A 26,044-nucleotide genomic window follows, 5' to 3' on the forward strand; every position below is an offset into this window, starting at 1 on the left:
TTACTTGAATAAGTTTTTGACTTAAATTGTTTTCACTATAAATCAGTTTTCAACTTAGAGGCCAAGGACTCCAGACACATCTAAGGTAGCTGCAGTCCCTCGCACGTGCAGACTCCTAAGAGGACCATGAAGGATGAGGGACGCCATCAAAGGTACAATGAGCAAGGGCAGAGAGAAAATTTTGCTTTAAAAAAGCTCTCAGACTCTGAAGTCCTTCAGTGTTGTGACTGGATGCTTCTAAACACTGAGAGCAATTCCGATTTCTCAATGTATTTTGGTGACCTCTAGGAAGGCAAAGAGCGGGCTCTCCCCACATTTGGAGACAGACCAAGAGGCCCTGTGCTGCAGGCCATATTGGCTCTGTTCGTGGGGCCAGGGTGCTTCCCAGTGCAGCAATGCTGTCTAAGTTCAATGCTGAATAGTCCATAGCTAGACCAGGAATGTTTAAAATAGAAGCTGCAGCACAAGTTCGTCCCACTGCAGCTCGGAGCTCCCTCTCCCTGCCCGCAGCAGCCAGAAGCATGCCAGCATAGCTCTGGCCCAGACTGTAACAACTGAACAAATTCCAGGAGTGGTTCTCCCCCGAGAGCCAGTCAACTTACACTAGTGATCCGACACCTGGCAACCCTGCTTCTCACCCATTTCAAGCCATGCGTGGAATAATTTACATCACAGAACGCCAGGGCCAAGAGTTCTGGAGCAGTTGGAAAGGGCAGTTGTGAACGGCAGTTGGACGGAGGGATGAAATCCTGTAGAGATGCCCAGAGGAGGGGCGTGCCCAGGGACTGCAGAGGGAGGACGAGTCTTACGAAGAGATTTTTCTCTGTTCAAACTTCCTTCTCCCATTAGTTCCCCCAAACTAATCACAAGGCCTAATAGTTATGGAATTCCCTCCTGCCACGGAGAAGGGCACTCTCTCTACAAAAGCGTGGAAGGGTAAGTTTCCTGATGTGGGACCCTCCTGCGGGTGGCTGGATTCGCTGGCTCGAGGAGTGACTGGGCTGATTACAATCCACTGAGCAGAGTACAGGGTGAGGACGGGGATGAGTGAGGGAAGGAAGGAGAGCGTGAGAAGTGAAGCAGAAGAGGCCGCTGGCCGCTGAAGCTAAGAGCAGCCAGCCACGAGAAATGGGCTCTCTAGGACCCAGGCGTGAGTCATTTGAGGTCATACTGGCACCAGTGTTCCTGCACACATGACTTCTGGAAACAAGACTGGGAAGGAAACAGGAAAACTATGATGAAATGGATATGCTGATCTGTTACACAAGCCAGGCATGGTGACATGGCGACATCTGTATTCTCACCCCTTGGGAGGCAGAGGCAGAAGGTCTGACGCAAGTTCAGGGACAGCCTGGTCTACCTAATGAGTACCAGGACAGCCTAGGCTACATACAAACCTGCCTCAAACAAATGCCACAAAACAGAAGACATGTCCTGATAACAGGCATTAGCCACAGCTCGTGTCATTATAAACCACACCTCCCAGACGTCACAATCACACGGAATAAACTGTCCAATTATGATGTAGGTTTCGGCCTACAAAGTATATATTATTTCTTTACTTTGACTTGGCTATCAAATGAAGAACCCCTGTATCCTCATAAACTTTTTTTCTTTTCTTTTTTTTTTTTTTTTTTTTTTTTTGAGACTGAGTATCCCTCCATGGTTTGGAACTCACTGTGTAGACCCCCTAGCCTTTGCCTGAAAGTGTTGGGATTCAGAGCATGCGTGATCATGCCTGCTCCTTCTACACTTCATTTTTAAAGTTGAAGACTGGGCTCAGTGGTCTGGCACATGTGAGGCTTAGGTTTGATCGTTAGCATCGCCAAAACCATGGTGTCTAAGGCTCTAATACAAACCGATTAAGACGAATGTGAATGGGAGTTGCTTAGGAAATAGCTCAGGGGGTAAAGAGTTTAATTCTTAGCACCCATGTAACAAGATGAGCATGGTGGCACACATGGTAATTCCAATCCTGGGGTGCATAGAGGCAGGAGGATACCTGGCACTCAATGACTTGCCATCTCAGCATATAAGCTCCCAGTGAAAGATCCTATCTTAAAAAATAAAGTGGGTGACTCCTGGGGACTGACACCCAAAGTTGACCTCCAGCCTACACACACACACACACACACACTACACACCACACACACATACACACAAACACACACACAGAAAAACTATGAGAAAAACCTTCCTCCTTCCCCTCCAAAATATGTCCATACCTCTTCCTCTCCCTCCTGACACCCTTACCTAGCTCCTCTATTTGACAGATTCTGTGAGGGAAACTCAACGCCAGACACCCACGAGGTCTCTCCCACTAGCACCTCAAACACTGAGATTATTTGTTACCTCAAAGTTTGAAGTGACAAGCTACTCATTAAGCAGTCCTAACAGAACAATTATACAGACGTATTTGACAATGGGGGTGAGGCCAGGGCACTCGGTGAGCATTATACACCTAACCAACCAGGTTTATACTATACGATGAATTAAAGTTGGGGTATAGTCTCCTCTACCGAACTAATGACACTTGTCCAACACTTGATTTGAAAGACAGCCCAACCAGGCAGGCCACGCTCTCTGGCCTGCGGGTAGAATGCCATGATCCTTCCTAGTCAGAGGACCCTGAGGATTCTACTTTTTAAAGGGCTACAGCTGGCAGTGGTGGCACATACGTGCACTCCCAGCACTCTTTCAGGAGACTCAGGTGGATCTCTGTGAGTTCAAGGCCAGCCAAAGCTACATAGAGATCCTATCTCAAACTACAGCCAAAAGGCTCGTGAGAGGTCTCAGCGGGTAAGGGATCTGCCACACAAGCCTGGCGACCTGAGCTTGATCCACACAGCACACACCAGCGTGGAAAGGGAAAGGCAACTAAAGCTGTCCTCTGGCTGCCACACCTTAACGCCTCACACTAAAAGCACAACAAAATCTTTGCCCCAATTTAGATCAAGATTTACTGTTATGTGTATGAGTGTTTGCCTGAAAGTATGCATGTGTACCGCGCGTGTGCACCTGGTGCCTGAGGAAGCCAGAAGAGCGTGCTGGATCCCTTGGACCTGGAGTTACAGATGATCTCTGCCAAGCATGTGCTGGGAACTGAACCTAGGCCCTCTGAAAGAGCAGCAAGCACTCTTGAGGGCCCAGCCTTCTGTCCAGCCCCTCTGTCAGTTCTGTCTAACTAAATCCTCAGTTAGCTGATGCACTTGGTTAGTGTGCGTGTGTTGTGTGTGCACGTCGTGGCCCGTGTGTGGGTTTGGCTTCCCATCGTGTGGGAGCTGCGCCTGGGCCCTCCCAGGCAGGTACACTTGGGAGTCTTCCTTGGTTTCTGGGTGGGTTTTTTTTTTCCCAAGGGTGGGAATAGGGGCTGAGGACAAGCAATGCATGGCCTTGGAAGGCTATAAAATGGAATTTCAACTCCTTCACCAGGTGAACTTTGCAATCTAAAGGTGAGTGGAATTATTATTTCCCTCCCTTATTTTGCCATCTGGTTTTGGGTTTTGTTGTTTTGTTTTGGGTGGGGCCAGGGAATCAAGTTTAGAATCCTGTGTCATGTCTTCTTTTGTAGTCTTATCTGCTAGACTCACCCAGGTTTCTCTTGTTTATTTCCTTCCTTGTCTTTTTTTTTTTTTTTTTTTTTTTTTTTTTTGATAAGAATGTCAAGTAGACCAGGCTGGACCCAAATTCAATTTGTAACCCAGGATGACCTTGACCCTCTGATTCTTCCCCTTCCAAAGAACTGGGATTACAGGTGTGCACTCCCACATCTGGTGGTGCTGGGGATGAGCCCCATTAGAGCACATTAAACAGGCATTCTGCCAGCTGAGCTACAATCCTGGCACTCTGCTCACCGTGTGTGTGTGTGTGTGTGTGTGTGTGTGTGTATGTGTGTGTGTGTGTGTGTGTATCTATCTACCTAGCTTTCTTTCTTTCAAAGATTATTTACTTATTTTATTTTCATGAATACACTGTAGCTGTCTTCAGATACACAGAAGAGGGCATCAGTTCCCATTACAGATGGTTGTGAGCCACCATGTGGTTGCTGGGAATTGAACTCAGGACCTCTGGAAGAGCAGTCGGCGCTCTTAACCGCTGAGCCATCTCTCCAGTCCATATTTTTATCTTCAAACATTGTTTTCATGTCTAGAAGTTTTGAACTGTGTGGGGTACGCTCACAGGGTGTGTGTGTAGGTGCTCTGGTAGGGTATGTGGGGGGGGGCAGAGGATAACTACAGGTGTTGTTTCTCAGGTGCTGTCTGCCTTTTTCTTTTTTTGGGGGGGGGGGAGTTTCGAGACAGGGTGTCTCTCTGTTAGCCTTGGCTGTCCTGGAACTCACTCTGTAGACCAGGCTGGCCTTGAACTCAGAAATCCGCCTGCCTCTGCCTCCCAAGTGCTGGGATCAAAGGCGTTCGACACCACTGCCCGGCTATTTTCTTTCTTTTTTTTTTTTTTTAAGATAGCACTGTTCACTGTCCTAAGGCTTCTCCAGTAGTTAGGCTGGCTGGCCAAAGATGCAGGGATCTGTTTGTTTGTCTCTGGGCTACATGCGTGAGGGAGGCACTGAGCTTGGTTTTTAGGGGTGTTGAAGATGTACCTCAGGTCTGTGCTTATACTGGGTCTTTTTCTTTAATCTTCACTTACTGTACTTCATTTCCCTCTGTGGCCTCGCCCGTTCTGTGGTGCTGCAGATAGAAACCATGACCTCAGACTTGCTATGCGTGCTCTGTCACTGAATGCTATCCCAGCCTCTCTAAGGTTTTCTGCTTACGTAAAATAGTGGTAAACATCTCCCTCCACAGTCTGCCATTTACAGCCTGCTCATTATGAGTGGCATTTCTTGCTGCTTTCTCTTCAGACTTGACTGAATGCCAGACAAATGTTTCTTCCTTTTTTTCCTTTCTTGGTTTTTTTTAAGACAGTTTCTCTGTGTACTCCTGGCTGTCCTGGAACTCTGTAGACCAGGGTGGCCTTTAACTCATGGAGATCCTCTTACCTCAGCCTCCTGAGTAGCTGGGACCACAGACAAGGGCCAACACAGTGGGTCTCACATCTGTACATGTTAAATTTATATTACCAGGTGCTGAGCATTGTTTTAAATTAAAAAACTATTGTCCTGTCTGGTATTTTGGCTGAATTTTGCTTGTTATGAGTACCTGGCACTACAGGAGGCCAGAAGGGGCATCTGGTCCTTAGAAGTTACAGGTGTTGTAAGTCATCAATGTGGGTGCTTAGAACTAAACTTGGGTCCTCTGCAAGAGCAACCAGTGCTCTTAGGCATTAAAGGCATTAAGCCATCTCTCCAGACTCAGGTGCTGGGCACTTTTATATCCATATAAATGTCTTTTTGGTTTAGGGTGCAGGGATTTACTATAAAAAAAAATAACATTTTGATCTTTTTATTTTTATTTTATTTTTTTATTTTTATTTTTTTGAGATAGGATCCTAGAATTCACTATGTAGATCAGGCTGGTCTTGAACTTACAGAGTTCTGCTTACCTCTGCCTCTAGAGTACTAGGATTAAAGGCATGCACCACCATGCCTGCCTGCTTTTAAGTTTTATTTGTTTGTTTGGGTTTTTTTTTTTTGTTTTTTTGAGACAGGTGGACCTCTGGCTGCTCTGGAACTCACTGTGTAGAGCAGGCTGGCCTCTAACTCAGAGATCCTCCTGCCTCTGCCTCCTGAGTGCTGGGTGAGATTAAAGATGTGCACCACCACACCTGGCTCTGCTTTAACATTTTAAACTGCATGTGTGCCTGATGTAGAAATATGTGGGCCACATAGTGCATCTGTGGAGGTAAAGAAACCCCTGGACACGAGCTCACTCCTCCTGCCCGTAAGCAGGTTCTAGGGTCAATCCCAGGTCTCAGGCGTGCCCTGGAGACTGATGGGCACCTTTACCTGCCGAGGTATTTTGCACCCCTTTTAGGCAGGATCTGGGGTAAAGTAGGCTGGTCTTGAGTTTGCTATGAAACTCAGGATGGTCTTGAACTGATCTTTCTGCCTCCAAAGCACGGGGATCACAGGTGTGTGCCTCCACCCAAGGGTTACACGGTGCTGGGGAACCTTCCCAGGGTTTCATGAATACTAGTCAATCCCTCTCCTGAGCCACAGTCCCAGCTCACGCTTTCTTAATTTTATTTTATTATTATTTATATTATTACCTTTGTTATATATATACATATAAATAAATGAGTGTCAGGTAGGGGTCAGCTTGTGAAACTCCATTGTCTTCTCCACTGTGTGGGTTCTGGAGATTGGAGACAGGCACCTTTACCTGCTGAGCCATCTCACCAGCCCCTTGTTAATTTTTAATAGAGGGTTAATTTAATTCCAATCTGGACTGAGGCCCTTCTGAGTACTTCACTTCATGCCCCATGAATCATATGTGTTAGGAGTGAGCTTTATGTGTAGCTGGCTGTGATCCTTTGGGCGGTTCCTAAGACTTGTGGGTAATTAACAGATGGTGACTGACAGGACTACTCAGCAGTAGAACACTTACCTAGAGCGCACTAGCGTTCAGGACGGCCTATGTCCAATCCCCAGGAACTTCCTCCCCACCTCCACCCCCTTAAATAACCTGAAGAAAGAGGCACTGCAGGTTTTCAGAGGGTGTTCTCTGTGCAGCACCCCCCTGCTGTCCCACTGTGTGCCGCTGGACACTTAAAGGTTCCTCACTAACTTCCCCTCTCAGGGATCAGTATTCTGGGATGCCGCACATCCAGTGTCTAAAATCCATGGTTTCATGTATTTTGTCCAAAGAGACAGAAAATTACATTAATTTACTTGTCCATGCATGTGTGTGTGTGTGCACACAGCTATGTGCAGGCCACACCAAATGCAAAGGTCAGAGGACAGCTCTTTCTAGCATGTGAACTGAGGAGACAGAACTCCAGTTGTCAGGCTTGGCGGCAGGCGCCCACACTGAGTTGTTATGCCAGCCCTATTTTCCCCAATTTTTAGTTGTTTCTTGTGTAGCCAGCAAGGCCCTGCTTTGTTTTTAAAATGTGTTTATCTGTGTGCACACAGAGACCGGCCCTCGCACTAGAGCAGCTTGCTATTTTCGTTAGGATAGCTGGCCAGTGAGCTTCTGCGCTGGTCTTGGCCTCTATCTACCTCAGGAGCTTCTAGGATGTGCCTGCTTCCACCCTGGCACACTTGGGTTACAGGCACACATAGCCACGGCCAACACTGTACTTGTGTGCTGGAGATTTCATCTCAGATCTTCACGCTTAGAACCCGCTGGGCCGTCTCCTCAGTGTTCCTACCCCTGAGGTTTCAATTAAAAAAAAAATCCCTTTGGGGTAAACACCAGGGGCCAGATGTGGTGACAGATGTGGTGGTATGTGCTCCTGTCTATAACCTCAGCCCTTGGAGGCTAAGGCAGGAGATTTGTCTAGAATTTGAGGCCAGCCAGGGCTACCTAGTAAGTTTCAGTGCTTGGACTGAGAAAAAGAGTTTGTCTTAAAGAAACCAAACAGGAACCTTGGCTCAGCTGTCACTCTGGAACCTCCCTGGTGAGAGGAGAGGGCTGATTCCTTCCACCCTCCAAACCCTAATCGTGGTGTGTGCACCAAGTACCAGTACACACACACAAGGCATATGTCACTGAGACTCAGCAGGGAGTGCCTCAGCATGAACTGTGACATCAGTGTCCCCCTAGAGTGAGGAGAGCGGGGTGTTCCTCCTTGACTGTGATGACGAGCTTAGGAAATAGAAGGCTTCCTGTGATTCGGTCAGTATCAGGCTGTTCAGTGGCTGTGAGAAGATCCAGCTCCTACTGTATACCAGGTACTATGTGAGGGGCTTTGGACATCAAACCAGCACACCATGACATGCCATGAAGGCAGAAAGCCTAGCAGGGCTTGGTGGCACAAGCCATTGATCACAGGATTCCAGAGGCAGAGGCAGGAGGCTTTCTATGAGTTAGAGGCCAGCCTTGTCTACACAGCAAGCTGTAGGCCAGACAGGGCTCTACATACACTGAGAATCTGCTTCAAGGGGAAGGGTAAATATGCATGTTCTGTAGGAGCAAAAACAAGACAGAAAACTTTACCTATTGTAGTTAATGAACAGTTTCTAATGGGCACCGAAATCAGCAAGTTTGTTAGGCTGTATCTACTACTTACAGAATATTCCTTTTGGATTTTTGAGCAGGGTCTCTCTACATAGCCCTGGCTGTCCTGGAACTAATTATGTAGATCAGGTTGGACTTGAGCTCACAGAGATCTGCCTGCCTCTGTCTCTAATATGCTGTGATCAAGGGCACGCAGAACCAGACCAGCGTCAGGGTGAGTAGCACTTTACTGTCACTTAGGATTAAGTGATATCATCCCATGGCTTTTGCTGTGTGGTGGCTTTGGGCTGGTACATCTGTGACCGTAGGATGTCACCCTCTGAGATGTCTGCTGATTCTAAGGAGCTCACTGCCTTTTGAAGGAGGGACATTCAGGGACCTGTTACAGAGGCTGGCAAGACGGCCCAGTGGGTAAAGGGCTTGCCACACAAGTCTGGCCGCCTGAATTCAATCACCAGAGCCAGGTCCACATAGGTGTCCTCTGGCCCCAGGGGACACACTATAGCAGGCATGCCCCCCAACCCCTGGCCTCGCTCCGTTAGGCACTCACACAAACACTGATGATAATATACCCACAGCAAGAAAATGGGTATACTTCTTGGCCTGGTATCCCTGACTTTTCCAGGTGAAGTTGTTGCGAGAATCTTCCTGGAATATGCACGCTGACACCAGTAGGGGTGGAAGAGCAGAGCTATCTCTAGTGGACAGAAGCCAGAACAGCTCCTGAAGGGGTGAAGCAAGCAAGACTGTAAGAAGCCTATACGGCAGTCAGCGGGTTGGTAAGGGCAACCGCTCACTGTTGGCTGTTCCTCCAGGCTACTCTGTTCCAGGGAGTGAGTGAGTGACAGGGAGCGAGTGACGTCACGCTTGGCAAACAGGCAGTCTGAGCAGCGCTCTACATAAACACGAAGGACATCAATAACCAGCATCTAGTAATGAGCCTTTCTCACCTTAGTCTACCTCAAACTCATGATTTCTTGTGAACTGACAACACTGTGAGTTAGAAAGAACATGGCTATGTTTTCAGTTCCAGTCTGTAGGAGAAAGGACACTAAACTGAAGGTGTCAGAGCAGGAGAGAGCATCGGCAGGTGTGACAGTTTGAGGAAGAATGGCTCCCACAGGCTAATGGATGCGAATGTTTAGTCACCAGGGAGTGGCACTATTTGAAAAAATTATAAAAATTAGGAGGTGTGGCCGTGCTGAAGGAAGTGTGTCGCTGGGGGTGGGCTTTGAGGTTTCAAACACACCATGCTCAGTCTCTTGGGCTGTGGACCAGGACGCAGCTCTCAGCTGCTGCTCCAGCACGGCGGGAGTGTTACAGTGTTCCTTGCTAAGATGATAACGGACTAAGCCTCTGAAATTGTGAGCAAGAAATTAAAAGCTTTAATAACCATACAGCACTTGGGGGCAGTGGCAAGCAGATCACTAAGTTCGAGGCTAACCTGGTACACAGAAAGTTCCAGGACAGCCAGGGCTACACAAAGAAACCCTGCCTGGGTGGGGGTAGAGGGTTGCCTTGGTCAGAGAGCCTCTCTACTGCAACAGAGCAGCAGTAAGACAGTAGGTAAAGTGCTTACCTACAAGACTAATATCCTGAGTTTGAAACCCCAGCTCTCTCATGAAAACTAGACAGAGTGTACACATCTGGACGCCCACTGTCTCCCTGGGGACACGAGAGGCAGAGACAGGAGAATGGCCATAAGTTCAGTCAGACTCAATATGCTTGGCTCTGTTTTGCAGCTACTGTTCAGTTAAAAACCTACATGCTCACTGTGTCACCCAGCTAGAGGCCTTTAGCAGAAGGAAAATGTAGAAAAGGCTAAGAAAAATTATTAGAAGAAAAACGTAGGAATTGTAAAATCCCTCAAAACTTCAAAAGGTGATTTTAACTGTGGTCAGGCTGAAGCCCTGGGCCATCTAACGAAGTTCAGTTTGCAGGCCTTTAAGATTAAGTCCTGACCAGGCATGGTGGCGTACGCTGTAATCCCATACCTGAGAGGCAGAGGCAGGAGGGTCACAGTAAATTTCAGGCCAGCCTGGTCTACACAATGAGTTCCAGGCTAGACAGGGATATATAGTGAAACCTTGCTTCAAAAATAATTTAGGTCGTGCGTGGTGATACACGCCTTTAATCCCGGTTCTTAGGAGGCAGAAGCAGGTAGATTTCTGTGAGTTCATGGCCAATTTGGTTTACACAGAGTTCCAGGGTAGCCAGGGCTACACAGAGAATCCTGTCTCAAAAACAAATAACAACAAAAACAATTTTAGAAAGCAAAAAGTAAATCCTGTTTGAAGTGAGAAGGGACAGTAATAAGGCCAGTACAGTAAGCATGTCATCTTAGAATGCACCACACGTGGGCAGCAGAGTGGCCAAGAGTGCAGGCAGTATCTGGGAAGGCCACGCAGAGGCTGGGGACCTAGAGGAGACAGACCTCATTTCTTTTGGAAAATGCTTTAAATATAATAAAAGCAATAAATCTTAGGGGTTACCGTATCTAAGTTTTTCTATTATATTTTCTTATAGTGTGTGTATACGCGTGCGTGCGTGTGCCCATACACATATACACATACACAAGTGCCTTAGTACGTATGTGGGCGTCAGAAGATAACCTGAGGGAATTGGTTCTCTCTCTACCTGACCCTGGGGAACGACCCCAGTTGGCAGGCTTGGTGGCAGATGTCTTTCCTAAGTTGAACTATCACAGTAGCACAGTTTTTGTACCAAAAAATAAAAAATAAAAATGAAAACTTGTACATGCTGTCATCATAAGCAGAAAAAAGGGAGGTGAATTTCTACCAGCAGCCCCACCCAAGCCTGAAGTTCACCGAAACATCATCAAAACTTAAGTTATTGAGCCAGTGCCAGGGCTGGGGAGGCAGCTCAGTGTATAAGAGGACTTGCTGTAAAAGCAATGAATAGTATTTGAGTTCAACTCTCTGGGACCTACGTAAAACAAAAACAAAGCCAGACACGGATAGACGCCAGGAGTTTGCTGGCCAGCCAGCCTAGCCAAAATGGTGAGCTTCAGGTTTCACTGACAGCCTGCCTCAAAAAATAAGATGGAGTGTAAGAGAAACACAGGTGCCAGCATCCTCTGACCTCTGCACACGCCCCCCCCCCACACACACACACGGGCGTACACTACACACATACACACAAAATTAATTAGGGGCCGGAGAGCAAAGAGCACCAGCTGCTCCTGTAGAGGAGCCCGATTCAATCTGCAGCACCCATATGGCAGCTCACGACGCTCTGCAGCTCCAGCAGGGATCTGAAGCTCTCTTCTGAGCTCTGTGGGAACGGTATGTACATAGTACACAGAAATATATGCAAGCAAAACATCCATATACATAAAATAAATGGGAAAGATTAAAAATTAATTTAAAAATGTAATTCTAACACTGGGAGGTAGAGGCAAGAAGATGAGGAGTTGTGTGGACACCCAGCCTCAAGCGGAGCAGGCCGGAGATGGAGCAGTATAAACAGAGCTTTCTCTGCCGAGCCCTGGCTTAGGGAGCTGGCTGCTTATGCAGGCTCTCAATCCCACTGCTCTCTGTCAATGAGAAACATATAAATATTTTGGTTTTGCGGTATGTTCCAAGAATAGCCCCATGAAAACAAGCAACAATGTTATCAGACAGAGGATTCCCCTTCCTAGGGGCAGACCGAAGGACAATGTGTGGCAAAATCAGTTTTTAAAGAAGAGACATGAGAGGACTTTTAAAAAGTTTAAAATAATTTAGCATGCTTGTAGTATAGCAGGACAGGCCAAGGAAGGGCTCTGAGTTCAAGGCAGGCCTGTGTTATGAAGTAATCGACTGCTAGAACCACATCGCTGGCTATGCCTTTCATCCCAGCACTGCAGAGGCAGAGGCGCCACTGAGAGCTGAAGATGAGCCTGGACCACACAGGGAGTGCCAGTCCACTCAGGCTGTGGGAGGCATAGCCTTGTGCTCACACAGAAGGACCTGGAGAGCCGGGAATGTTAAATACACAGACTTGCTCCATTAAGGAAGGGAGGTAAAACCCAGTTCCCATGCAGAAGGCTGGGAGTGGACATGGTTGATGAATAGTGTCTCCCAGACCCTTGTCATGAGCCTGCCCATCTTTATGGAAGGTGTCACATGCACCTTTACTGAGACTTCTGACTGAGGTGCCCACATCTCAAGCTTTATTGTCCACACAGGGCTAAGTTCACTCTCACCATGAAAAGTTCCATGCTTCAATATGCCTAAACTGAACTGCTCAGTCAGGATCCCACACCTGCGACCTACACTGACTCAGAGTTGAATCCAACTGCCTTCTTGCCTCTGGCAGATGTTCCTCTGCGCACACACGCACACACGCGCGCACACACACACACACACACACACACACACACACACACACGGGCCACGGGACAGTGAGACGGCTCAGTAGACAGTGGTGCAGACAAACCTGACGATGTGAATTTGATCCCCAAGACCTACATGGTAGATATTTCCCCAGTATGTGCAGCAAATAAACAAACAGATTAAAATATTTGAAAGTAAAAATATAATTTTAAAAAATTCTAAATATAAGGAAGATCATAAAGTTAGCATTTCAAATCTACGAGGAAAAGGAGTATTATCAATTAGGAGAGTTCCTAGCATGTGCCTGTAGAAGACACTGAATCGAATCTGAGGAAGATGGTGGGGGAAACATCTTTGTTGAGGTGGGGTTTTTGCTCAGGTAATCTCCCTGGCAGCCTCCTCAGTAGCTGGACTACAGTACACACATCCAGCACACCAGGAACAGATGGCAGCGGGCCCACTGGAGAAACGCTGCGCCCCACAGGCGGCTCTCCATAGCAATTTACAAGATAAATCGCCCATCTGTTGGATGAAAGTCAGTTCCCCACAGAGCCAGCCTTCTTTTCCCAGCTCCATTTCCTGACTTAGCAGCTCCCTGAAGGTCCAGCAGCCCTCCTTTCCAACGGAAAGGTTACACATGAGGGCTGCATATGTAAGCTTGAATTTTCTAGTAGCACTTTTGTGTGGGTTTGGGGGTCAAAGCCAGGACTTGGCACATGCCGAGGTACACAGCCTGCTCTGGGCTACCTCCGAGTGCCCCCACTGTTAAATCTATGGAGGGAGGAAAGGGGAGGCAAGTGAGTGTGCGTGCTCACCAAGCGCACGTGTACAGCCATCATGCTTGTGTAAAGTGTGAAGTCGGAGGACAACTTTTTGGAGTCCGCTATTTCCTTGCACCCTACGAGGCAGGCTGTCCCGCTTGTGGCTGCGCTGCGGGCCCCAGGCCAGCTGGGGGTGAAGCTCTCGTGTCTCCACTTCCCCCTCGCCTGCCTCGGGAGTGTTAGGATTACATGCACACTCCCCACATCTGCCTTTTCCCTGGGGTCCAGGCAGCAAGCTCAGCCATTCAGGCTCTCAGGGCAAGTGGGTTTACACGCTGAGCCACCTCCCTGATTCAGTGCCCAAATTTTTAAAAGTATAATTAACTTTATTATAAGTAGCCTAGCATATCTAAAATATTAATTAGAACATGTAATTAATATACTTACAATATACTTTACATTCTTGTTTTTTTTTTTTTTTTCAAGACAGGCATGTGGATCTAAGAGATCGAGGCCAGCCTGGTCTACAGAATGAGTTTCAGGACAGCCAGGGCTACACAGAGAAACCCTGTCTCGAAAAACCAAAACCCAAAACCCAAAAACAAGCAAGCAAACAAACAAACAAACAAAACCCATAAAAACTTTTTGGGAGAATTGAGCTGAGCACAGTGACACAGGCCTACAATATGGGAAGCTCACAATGGAGAGTGAGGCTCAAGGCTAGCCTGAGCTACATAGTGAGCCTGCTGCCTCAACAAGAGGATGGGAAGTGGGGAGGAGGGCCTGGAGAGATGGTTCAGAGAACTGGTTGCTCTTGCAGAGGTTTGGTTCTCAGCAAGTCCCAGCTCACAACCTTCTGGAACTCCAGTTCCAAGGGATCCGATGCCCTGCACTGGCCTCCATGGTCACCAGGCATGAAAGTGATGCACACACATGCCCAAAACATTCCATACACATAAAACAAATCAAACGGGGTAGAGGCCGGGAGGGGGGACTTATTAGAAGGGTATGAGTAGGGCTGGCGGACCTCGAGAGCAGGGCACTGTCTGCTGGGCACAAGACCCTGGTTCCATCCTTTCAACTGCAAAGAAGGTAAAGGATGAGTAACAGTTACCCAAAGTCTTTCTATTTCCTTCTGCAGATCGACCCAAGCCTCACGCATGCTAACACATGCTAACACATGCAGTGCCACTGAAATGCTTCTCTACACCTTTTCCAGGGGATCTGGAGCATGGTCAGTTGTGAGACCCATTCAATCATCCAGAAGTAACCTTTGCACAGTTTGCCCCACTCCAAAAGCAGTTCTGTCTTGTCTAAGCTGTACCACTTGAATGCTCCCAATAGACTGGCTTTAACTTGCTAAATAACCAAGGATGACCTTAGATTTAGAGTCCTGCTACCTCCACTTCCTGAGCACTGGAACTGCAGGCGTGTACCACCACACCCAAGTTATGCCATGCTGGGAGGAGCATTACTAGAAAAGGCCTGTGTGTCTGCTATTTGTGTATGGTGTGTCTGCATGGCCACAAGTGTGAGCACATATGTGTGCGTGGAAGCTTGTGCACATGTAGGCATGCATGTGTGGAGGTCTGAGGTTGTCACCAGACCTCTTCCAAGATCGATTTCCACTTTTATTTATTGAGGCAATAATTGAACCTAGAGTTTGACAGTCAATGAGAGTAGCTAGCCAGCTTGCCCTGTGAGTGCATCTCTGCCTCCTGGGTTCTGGGATTACAGGTCACCGACAGCCCACCTGGCTTTTATTTTGGAGGCTAGCGATCCAGAGTTCAGGTCTCATGCTTGCACGCAAATGTATTCATGGAGTCATCTCATCAGCTGGGAATTGGATTTTTTTGGTGGGTGAAGAGGATGAAGCCTACAATGTTTCCCACCTCACAGGCCATTCTGCAGGAAGCTTGGAAAGTATAACAAGAGGGGAAACCTGAAGTGCATTCCTTCAGGGAGGTAATGCAGTAGGGAAAATTCGTTTGTGTGGCCCCAGTGCTGTTAGCTACGGTGAATTCTGTTTATGCTTCCCCCGAGTGACTGGCTCTCTTGGAAACAGATGCTGTGATGTGCAAGTATAAGCTTCTGCTGGTTGGCCTTCTGTTTAGTACGCAATCCCAGCCTTCTCTCCTACATGCCTCTCCATCCACCCTCTTTCAGGCGATCCCCACCAGATTTTGGCCCTCCCATCTAAATCCCTCTTTGTCATTACACTGCGCTGTCCACTGAAAATGCCCCTGTAGTGCTTGAAGGGATAGCCAGTGTGTACTAAGGAGAGACCACACTGACAGGATTGGGAAAGGCAACTTCATCTCTCCAGTGAGAACAGACAAAGGTTCCTTTGCCTTTGTCCTTTCTCTTAAAATCTGTCCCCTGTCCCCAGAGAGTACTCTTCTAAAACAAGCTCCTCCCAAAGAGACCCCATTCCCGTTCCTCTCTTCCCCACTTACACATCTGTAATGGCCCACACAGGTTCTTTGTGCCCTGGTTCTCAGCCCCGTGGAGCCACCAAGCCCAGGACTCAACGCGCATCTCTGTGCTCAGCCTTGCACATCACCACCACACCCAGAGCCGCAGGGGAGCCTGCTACCTCACCCAAGTCTCCTCCAACCTATCCCAGCCACCTTCTACCTCCAGCATCCCACAGCGTGCTGCGAACTTTACTCAGCTTCCTCTGCTTGTCCCATGAGAGGAAGATGTAGGTTAGCAATTCGTGGAAACACCCTGAAAAGCTCCGAAGAGTACCTGATAAACTGCTTTAATGTTTGTTGAATGAATGAATGAATGAATACTCGGGTGCTCCCATGCCACCCTAATGAAGGCTTTCTCTGTCCTGACTGTACCTCCACTTAGCCATAGATCACTGAGTAATCCTCCAAGCTACATGTACCTCCAAAATGGTCTCTCAAGCATTGTGCACATAATTAGTACTTAATATTTGATGGGGGGGGGGGAAATAATAAGATGGATCAGGGGTAAAGGCACCCGTCTCCAAGCCTGATAATTTGAATTTAATCCCTAGAATTCAAATGGTAGGAGAACCAACTCTCACAAGTTGCCCTCTGACCTCCATTCTGGAATTGTACCTCCCATCCATCCATCCATCCATCCATCCATCCAAGTAATTTAAAAATTGCAAATCAACATCTGGCTTTATAGCTTGGTAACATATTTTCCTGGCACGGCTTCATCCCCGGTACCAAATCAACCAATCAACCACCTTAGCAACAACAAAGAGCGCAAACCCCACAGGATAATGGAAGAAAAGGTGATGTAAAACTGAACTGGAGGATGGAAAGTATTTTTGTTTCAGGCGGTGTGTCATTATGTAGCACAGGCTGGCCCTGAGACACATCCTGCTGTGTCTGCCTCTAGGTGCTGGGGTTAAAGCCAGGGGCTACTATGCCTGACAAGAATGGAAAACGGAGAATGCTTTGAAGACGGGTCTATATAATATCAAAGTCACTGTCGTGGTCAGGATGACCTTGAGCCTCTGGTCGTGCTTCCCCAGTGCTAATATTTCAGGCGTGTACCCCCACACCTGGCTTCTGCCGAGCTGGAGCCTGAATCCAGACTGCTGTGCACACTACGGAAGCTCTCCACTGGGCTACAGCTTCAGTCCCTTCCTGTGCACACCTTTAATCATCTCTAGACAATGTCCGACCACATACAGCGTAGTTATGTAAACAGCTGTTACGGGGCATTATTAAGAGATGGTGGGTCTAGAGAGTGTTTCTGAATATTTCCCCGTAGTGGTTAGTTGAATCTATAGGGGTGGATATGGACAAACCGATTGCATTTTTGCATGTTATATGTGTAGTGTGCATGTGTGCCCACATGTTGCATGTGTAGAAATCTGACACTGCAGTCTTAACTGCTCTTCACCTTATTCTTTGGGGCAGGGTCTCAACTGAGCTCACTAGTGTGTAGGTCTGGCTAGCCAGCCTGCTTTGAGATCTCCACCTCCCAACAACTAGAATTACAGGTGGGCCACTGCGCCGGCCCAGCATTTGGCTGGGTTCTGGGGATCTGAACTCTGGCTGACCCAATTGTGCAGCAAGCAGCTGATGCACAGAAAGAACCATCCCTACAGCCTGAGATAGGTATATTTTAAGTGCATTAAATAATGCACTAAGGTATGTGACACTATTTTACAATTTGACATTCAGCTAAGCTTCTCTAGGCTCTGTTTCAAAGAGCAGGATGCCCTCACTTTTCTTGGTATCCTCACTGCCTGATACACAGTCAAGCCCACCATGTACACCACAGATGCTCTAACAGAATGAAGGAGGCCTGTGGGCACATTGCGGCACAGATGTCCTCACTGTTTGCTGCTGTTGTAGATGAGGGTCTATGTGGTCTTGGTTGTTCTGAAGCTTGTCATGTAGACCAGGTAGGCCTCAAACTCAGTTCTGCCTACCTCTGCCTCTGGAGTGATTACAGGAGTGACACTTGGCCAAAGGTCCTACTTGTAAAGAGAAGCAGACTGCTGAAGTAAAATATATATATATACCCAAAAAACAAAAACCCCACAAAAAACAAACAAAAAAACTATCTGGAAAGCCAGGTACGGTGGTTTCTGTTGTAATTCAAGGACTTGGGGCAATGGCAGGACAGTTCAAGGCCAGCCTACGCTGGATAGATTGTGAAAGAAAGAAAAAGAAAAGGGGAAAGGAACCTAAAGAGCAGATGTGGCTCTAAGCACATCCCAGTGGCAAGGCTTTTTCTTCTTCCGTGTCTCACCTAGGAGCCCAGGGTAGACTTCCACAGTTTCTAAAGGCAAATGTTCACACATCTGGGGTTCAGAACACAGACGCTAGTAAGGCCAGTAAGAATGAGCCTATTCTAAGTGCACTTATTTGCACTTCTAGGAAATCAGTTTGTAAAGAAAAAAACATCGTTTGCTTCCTTTATATTAAAAGCTAAAAGTAAGGCTGGGTGGTGGTGGGTGGTTCATGCCTTTAAGCCCAGCACAGGCAGAGGCAGGGGGATTTCTGGGTCTCAGGCCAGTCTAGTCTATAGAGAGTCCCAGGACAGTCAGGGCTACACAGAGAAGCCCTGTCCCAAAAACTAAAACAAGCTAAAATAAACTTCAAATCAAAACCACAAAACCCTGGCAGCAATCAAAGGCCTGTAACTACAGTTCCAAAGGGTCTTTGATGCTCTCTTCTGACCTCCAAGGGCACTGTATGCATGTGGTGCATATACATCATAACTGCAGGCAAAACATCTATACATGTAAAATAAAAGATCTCAAAAAACAATGCAAAACCACAAAAACAAAATGTACTTTTAATCAGGCACAAATGCAACCTCAGCATTCAGGATGCTGAGGCAGGACTTTTTTGAGCCCAGTCTCTTGTATGACACGAGCTCTAGGCCAGCCAGAGTGATATAGTGAACCCTTGTCTCAAAACAACAAAACAGGGTTGGGAATGCATATGTGACAAGTATGCCTGAAGCCCTGGGCTTGATCCCTAGCAAACACCCAGATAAACTGTCAGCTCAGGTCTGTAATGAGACCGTCTCCAAAACAAAATCACCTTAATGCTGAGAACCCATCCTCCTAGGAGCACTGGCTACAAACCTAGTCCTGATGACTATGGGAGTCTACTGTGGCATGTGTGTAGAGGTTGAAATTTTCTTCCACCCTGGGACACATGGGTGTCAGGTTCATGGCAATCGGTTCTGCCACTGAAGGTCTCATCTCAGCAGCAGAACCAACCAACCAACCAAGCAACCACCCCAAAACCTCTGCTGTCCAGGCTCTCCTAACATGCCTCGATTCAAGTAATCCTCTTACTTCAGCCTCAGACCTGGGTCTTTTCAGCCAGCACCACAGGAAAAGTGCCATCGTGCCTGGCTAAGGTCAATTTTAACTTGTTAGACCTCACAATTCTCAGCTGTATACAGTTTTACTAGTTGTAGATTAAACAGTTTGATATGAATAGCAAAATGTAATAATTCAGGGACTCTTCGAGATGGACCTTAGGCAGGTCCAGGCCAGTTGCTTTTTTCATAAATTAGGAATTGGGGATGGAACCCAGGTTCTTCTGAGACCTCAGCAGTATGTTTTGAGACAGGTTCTCACCATATAACCTTGTCTGGCCTAGAACCCAGTGTAGAGCACACTGGCCTCAAATACAGAGAGCCTCCTGTTTCTGCCTCCCGGAGAGTTGGGATCAAAGGCGTGTGCCACCATGCCTACCAACTTTAACTTGTATTAAATAGCCATCAGGGTATGAGGCAGGATAAAAAATCTGACAAATATTTGTGAAATGTTTACATTCTACCCAGGAACAAAGTTGAACTCCTGATGATTCAAGGAAGTTGAATTTGGTGGACCTGAAATAAGCCACTTTGGGCTGGAGATGTCTCAGTAGTTAAAGAGTACTGACTGCTCTTCTAAAGGTCCTGAGTTCAATTCCCAGCAACCACATGGTGGCTCACAGCCATTTCTAATGAGATCCGATGCCTCCTTCTGGCGTACATAAAATAAACCTTTTTTAAAAAAGGAAAGAAGCCACTTGGAGATGCAACACCTATCCTAAGAGCTTCAGCTCTGCTAATGCAGTGTTTAATGTGTTTGTAGCCAGTGAGCCAAAGAAGCCACAAGAACAGGAAGTGTTCAATTTACAACTTTATTAAGAGATTGATAATTAAACAAGTCATGACCTTTTAAATTGTTTAGAACTAAGGGAGCGCCTCAGGACCTTCCCTGAATGGAAGCACTCACGGGAAGGAGAGAACAGTGAAGACCCAGGGGCCCCTCCCAGCCCTAGGTCAGCTGGACAGCATAGCCTCATCCTGTGCTAGACTCCAAGCAGCCATGCAGGGGCCGCCCTCAGGCTTCCTCTAAGCCTCTCTTCTGCACCCCCTGCTGGACACCACCCACACCTTTATCCACATGACTTCCATCCACCCAGGGCACTTCCCACTTCCCATGTCCGTTCTCCTTAAACCTCCATCCCTAACAAATGGCCCTGGTCTTCCAAGTCAGTACTGCAGGAATCTACTTTGAATCCCTTCCTCTTGTCCCCATTTCCCTCTACTGTTATTCTGTAGCCAGTTCAGGGACAGGAACCTAAGAAAAAGTACCACCAGCTGTCTCAGAGGAAGCAGCCGTTAAAGGTTTTATACATTTTCACTGGCATCCTCTGGATACTTTCTTCCCTCACCCCCCGCCCCCCAATGCAATTGTGCAAAGATCAAAAAGTCAGACGGGCTGGGGAACCAGCACAGCAGCGCAGAGCACTTGGTGCTCAGACTCAGGACTCCAGGCAGCAGCCAGCAGGCATCTTAGGTCCCACTTGCCCTGCGCCCAACAATTCCTTCTGAAACCTGTCACCACCTGTTCTTCCTCTTAAGTTGCTGGCTGTGCTTGGGTTTACACACAGGAATCAGAACACCTCAGCCCTCCCTCTTCTTCCCACCTCCTGCCCCCATATGTATGCTCCCTTTAATTCGGGCTCACCTTCTCTGCCTTCTCCACTCCCACCTGACAAACCTTGTTCTTAGATCTGAAATTCTTTTGTCACTTTCTCAAGAATCCTGCCCCTTTATCAGACTTGCTGTTTTATTAATCTCCCCCTCTTTGGTAGATACTCTCAACTCACATGAAAATGAATTTCTGGGTTACTAAACAGCTCAGGAGGTAAAGCGCTTGCTGCCCAAGCCTTGGGTTGGATCCCCAGAACCATGTTAAAGATAGACTTGACAGACCTCCACACACACAAACTCTCCTCACCAGGTACACAAAATGAGGATGTAGTCCTAGTGCCATCATTACCCCAAACCCACTCTTTGAGGCCACTTTCCCAGCACTGTTGGACTTTCACTAAACACGCTGCCGCCAGCCCTTCTACCCACACACTAGAGAAGCTACTTGTCAGAGTGGTCAGCCATGCTGCCCTGACTTCTCAGCATCTCACCAGGTACACTACTATCCTTTCACAGGTTGGTCTTAGACACTTCTGTGATCACACATGACCTGGGCTGCTCCAGGGACTTATCTACCATCTATACCCTAGTTAGTGACTTCTAACAGCCCAACTTCAGTACCCAACAGGTATCCTATGAATTCCTGTTACCATCCCTTACCAGCTAGGCCTCTAGTTTTCTCCAAACAGCCACTCAAGGACTGGCCCATAAATGAGAAGGCATTCTTAAGATTCCTTCCGACCTTCCAGAGCCAGCCTACTGTGTAAACCTTTGTGGTCCCTGCCCTGTACACAGCAGCCATACCGTCTATAAAAAAACATGAGCACCTCTGCACCAGGGTAGTCCTAGGACTCAGGAAGCTGAGGCAGGAGGATCACATGAACACAAACCTTGAGACCAAGCAGTAGGGCAGTAGCATGAGAATCAAGTTTGCAAACAAAACAAACCCTCAGTAGTGGACGGCTCCTTAGCAGCAGGCAGCCTGACTTCAAACTCCTCCCACTCCTTCAGCCCCTGCTCCAACCCTGCTAGAAGCTAACACAAGTCTCCGCTCATCTCTTCAACAAAACTTGCTAGCCAGAAAGGGTTATTCCCTATTCACCTGTAACTTTCTGCTTTCATGTTTTCTCCCACTGGCTGTAATTCCGTAAGTTCAGACATCTTGTTTTAAATTCCACTAAACACTACTTTTAATTATTCTTCCTTTATAAGCTAGATTATTTTAGAGAAACCATTGTTTTAAAAGCTTTTGGCCTTTTTGTTTGCATGTATGTGTAAACCTATTTTTTAACTTGCATAGCTGTCTTGCCTACTCGGCCTGGAGGGACTTGAAGGTGGGCAGTTAACTGGCCTAACTCTGTTTTCTCTCTAGCTCTGTTTACTTCTTCATCTTTCCTCTTGAGTCTGATAAACATCCCTGTGGCACGGGCGCCAGGGACAATGTGCCTGCAGGACTGCCCAAACCCAGTGGCTGCTTGGAGCAGAAGCAACTTGTCTCTTCAGAACCAGACTACACCTGAACCGGATGGCCTTCATCCCACCCCGCCTCCTGCTTTCCTGGTCCAGTTTTTCCTGTGTAACATGTAAACCAGCTGAGGATGGAACTCTGGGTAATGTCATGGGTCCCTTGACCTGTCCCTATTCTCAATGACATCACAACGAGTACACTTTTCACCACTACTTGCCTCTTTTTACTGATGTGGTGGGTTCTGCGTGGAGGAGTCTAGCCTGTTGGTAGGGCTTTTTGTCCTAAGTACTCCAGTGATAGGGCCACAGAGATGGCCGAGGGAAAAAGTGATCTGCAGCAAGTCTAATGAGTTCAATCCTCAGGACCCACATGGTGGAAAGAAAATGCAATTAAAAAAAACAAAAACCCTCCACTAACACTCAGAAGCAAACTCAGTACTAAGATTTTAAAGTCTCAGGATATCTAAATTTTCTACAAGAAAACGCTTTAAATGGCTTCAATACATGGGAGGAAGAAAGGGAAAAATAATGAGCAGTCAGTCACTCAAATCAAAATAATATGGACCTCAATTCTGATGTTGCAACCCTCATCCATAACGCCCAGAAAGTGTTCAGTTCTAAATTGACACTTGTACTAGCTGTGCCTGGGGGCTCTCAAACAAGGACTCTCCTTCAGACTTCTCCCGAATGGGGCCAGAATTTCAGCCCTGGAGGTGGATGAAGTGCCCTGCTAAAACTGACCACAGCTGACCTTGGTAAGTAATGGAGATGACAAAAGCTGTATTTTAAAACATCTCCCAGCTAAGATGGTCAGACTCAAAAAACATTAAGTGTGGAGCTTTTTGGGGAATGCATATTTTGCTGCTTAAAATGTAACTATCCTGAACTAGATTACTAAAAACAGTATCTACCAAGAATAAACCCCAAGCATTTAAAGCACATTTAAAACACTTCGTACAAGTGTTACACGGGCAGGCAGGATTCATGGCCGAGGCCCTATCACCCACTGCCTACCTACTGTATTCAGACACACAAAGAACAGCAAAGCCACGATGTTCCTTTTGTCCACTAGAAAATTATTTCCATCGCTGGGTGCCTCCTGAGCTACCCAGACGTTTCTCCTCTCCTGTAACATTTTAAGACCTCTACACACATGGCTGGTATTTATGTATATAAGGAAACTTGTTTTTTACAAAATGAAAAAGTGCATTTTGAAGCTTATCTTAATTTCTTCACATCAGAGAAAGTCTCCGTTGAAGGCTTAAACCAGAAGTCACTTGTAACCGTGTAGTCCCCGCATTCTGAGGTCCAGATTCAGGTCTGTTTTACAATACAACCAACTAAATACCACCGGATTAAATGAATAGCTGGGCCACGTTACTGGAAGGCAGACCGAGCCCCTGTCCCTGGCTTCGTTAGCCGGGACTCTAACCCCCAGTAACCAGGAAAACCAAGTAAGGGGCCCAGAGTCCTGCCCTCGGCCGGGCCTGGAAGACCAAGCGGAGCAGCCCGAGATCAAAGAAGAAAACACAGCGGGGATGAGGGGAGCCAGGGTGGGAAGCCATCAACCAAGGAACCCGGCCACATCCCACTATTTTCGGCCTGAGACAAGTGACGGAAAGCAAACCGCAGCCACCTCAGCCCCTTCAAGCCCCAACCCGGCGAGCCAGCCCTTTGGGTCTGGGGTCGTGGTGGTCGCACGGGTCTTCGCGGCCTCGGCTCCATCCTCAGGACCCGGCGGCCGGCTCCTGGCTCCGAGACTTCCCCGGCTTTCCGAGACGCCGGGCGCCGCCCCGCCGCGAGGGAAGATGGCGGCCGCCGAGCAACTGCGCCACCAGCCCTGGCTACAGGCCAGGCCCAGCGCCATCTTAGCGCCCTCCAGCCCGCCGCCCCCACCCCGAGAAGCCGCTTTCGGGGCGCCTCGGGAAGGAGGGCCCCGCGAAGCCCTCTAGGCCAGAAAAAAAAAAAAAAAAAACCAAATCAAAACAAAAAAAAATCACCAAAACACAAAAAGCACTCCCCGGCCTCGGTGCTCCATCTCCCGGGCCGCCGGCTGGCACGGGCCTCGCGGGCGGCCTCCGCACCGCCCAGCCCAGCGAGCAGCGAGCTCGTCCCGGCCTAGGCCGCGTCCTCCGCAGGGCCTCGCGGCCGGGTGGCCGAGCTTGCGCCGCGGCCCCGGCCTCTTCCCCGCTCCCGGGTGCGGCGGAAAGGAAGGAACCGCCGGGCTGCTCATGTCAGCAGGCTCGCGGGCCGTCCCCGCCGCCTCCCTCCCGTCTCCTCCGCCGACGCGGGCTCCATTTTTTTTTTTTTGGCCGAGAAGCCAGAAAACGCGACTCCCCACCCAAGAGCCTCGGAGGAGGCGAGCGGGAGAGACGGGACCGAGGGGGTGTGCGGAGCAGCGAGGGGAGGAGATTGGGAGAAGCTGATTTTTCTCGCTCGGCCGCCGTCACCGCAGGCCCTCCCTCGCCCCCTGCTCGCCGCCCCGCCGCGCCGCCGTCCTCCCCTCGCCGAGCCCCGCTCCCTCCTCCGCGGCTCCCCGGGCGGCTCCGGGGGGCGGAATACACACACACTCGCGCGCACACGCGCACACACACACACACACACACACACACACTCGGCGCACACAACTAATTTGAAAGCGGCTCAATCAATGAGTCATTAAAAGGCTTCCCTCCCCTCCTCCCCTCCCCAGCGCCAACCGCCACGCCGCCACCTCCCCTCCTTTTTCATCCCACAACCCCCCCTCTTTCCCGGGCTCTCCCACTCCCCGCTCCAGAAATTTGCATCCGCGGATGAGGGGGGGTGAGAAGGAAGAAAAAGGAAGGGGAGAAAAAAAAAAAGGCAGGCGCCGGGCCCCCCACGCGGCCGCGGCGCCCCCCGGCCCGGCGCCGCCGCCCCCGGCCCGCCCGCGCCCCCGCCCGAGACACTGAACTTGGTCTTCCCGGGGCCCCGGCGGCGCCAGGAGAGGCATCCACACTAGATTCCCCTTTTTTCTCCGTGTCCATTAAACATCCACCCACCACCACCATCACCCACCCACAAACCCCCCCCCCCCCAAAAAAAAAAAAAAAAAAACACAGCCTTAGCCAATAGCTCTCTGGGCTGAAACCTAATATCCTGGTTTTGGCAACTCGGTGTTTAATTTGCTCCTCTTTCTTTTCTGTCTGGCTGGAGATCTATCTCCGGCTCTCCTCCTCTCCTCCCCCCCCCTTCTCCTTCCCTCGCTTCTCCCCTCCCCGAAGGAAAAAAGAGGCAGAGGAAGGAGGTTGTGTTTTTTTTTTCTCTCCTTGAAATTTTTATCACAAAATTATAATACACTCAAAGGGAAACTCACCGTCATGAAAAAGCAGTGCCTTGTCAACGGGGTTTCTGCGCCATCGCACCAGGGGCGGCGGCGGCGGCGGCGGCGGCGGCGGGCGCGGGGCGCGGGGCGCGGGCGCGGGAGCTCCAGGCCGAGCGGCGCCGGCCACACGCGCTCCGCTCTCTCTCTCGCTCACCCCCGCGCCGGGCGGCGGGCGCCCGCTCCCCGCGCCCGCCCGGCCTTCATGCTCTGCGCCCGGGCAAACGGCTCGCCTGCTCGTCTACCTCAAACTTCGGTCTTGCCTAGTTTAAAAAAAAAAAAAAAAAAAAAAAAAGCAGAAAGATTAGAATTTCTTTAATTAAAAATTAAAAAAAAAAAAAAATTTTTTTTCAAAAGAAACCCAAGCTCGTAGCCTGTTGATTTCTGTTTACGAACAAAATGGGGGGTGACACTTTGAAACGTATTGGGGTCGATTCGAGAAACAGGTTTGTTTGTGTATCCACCGGCCTCCCCCATCTACAAGATGTGAGCTGATTCTCCTTAGGGGCCCTGTACACACACACACACACACACACACACCAATTTTAGCTTAAATTGTATGGGGGGTAAACAAAAATTGGTTTAAAAACTCCAAATAGAACCAACCTCATAAGA

At 48.6% G+C, this 26,044-nt stretch overlaps 1 protein-coding gene and 2 long non-coding RNA genes across 6 annotated transcripts in view; 2 read left to right on the plus strand and 1 right to left on the minus strand.

The window, feature by feature from the left end:
• The window catches only part of Bicral (BICRA like chromatin remodeling complex associated protein), a 64,267-nt gene extending 38,575 nt beyond the window's left edge, over nucleotides 1–25,692 (minus strand). For 2 of the 4 annotated variants that reach the window (XR_013104712.1, XM_076915310.1), the window contains exon 1: nucleotides 15,633–15,655. Coding sequence is in view for 1 of the 4 variants with exons in the window: in XM_076915310.1 (XP_076771425.1) it covers nucleotides 15,633–15,636 (4 nt within the window). In the remaining 3 variants the exon portion in view is untranslated. Of the gene's footprint in view, nucleotides 1–602; nucleotides 912–15,632; nucleotides 15,656–25,423 lie in introns of those variants that run through there. The other 2 variants (XM_034521162.2, XM_034521161.2) reach the window with 2 other exon arrangements.
• Nucleotides 798–16,002, plus strand: LOC143434874 (uncharacterized). Its single transcript, XR_013104715.1, has 2 exons — nucleotides 798–936; nucleotides 15,655–16,002. It is a non-coding gene; the product is annotated as an uncharacterized LOC143434874 (long non-coding RNA).
• On the plus strand, nucleotides 21,636–22,296 carry LOC143434873 (uncharacterized). The gene is made up of 2 exons (XR_013104714.1): nucleotides 21,636–21,769; nucleotides 21,995–22,296. It is a non-coding gene; the product is annotated as an uncharacterized LOC143434873 (long non-coding RNA).
• Nucleotides 25,693–26,044: the final 352 nt, after the last annotated feature.

The sequence above is a fragment of the Arvicanthis niloticus genome, chromosome 17 (assembly GCF_011762505.2).
Source record: "Arvicanthis niloticus isolate mArvNil1 chromosome 17, mArvNil1.pat.X, whole genome shotgun sequence".
Classification (NCBI taxonomy): domain Eukaryota; kingdom Metazoa; phylum Chordata; class Mammalia; order Rodentia; family Muridae; genus Arvicanthis; species Arvicanthis niloticus.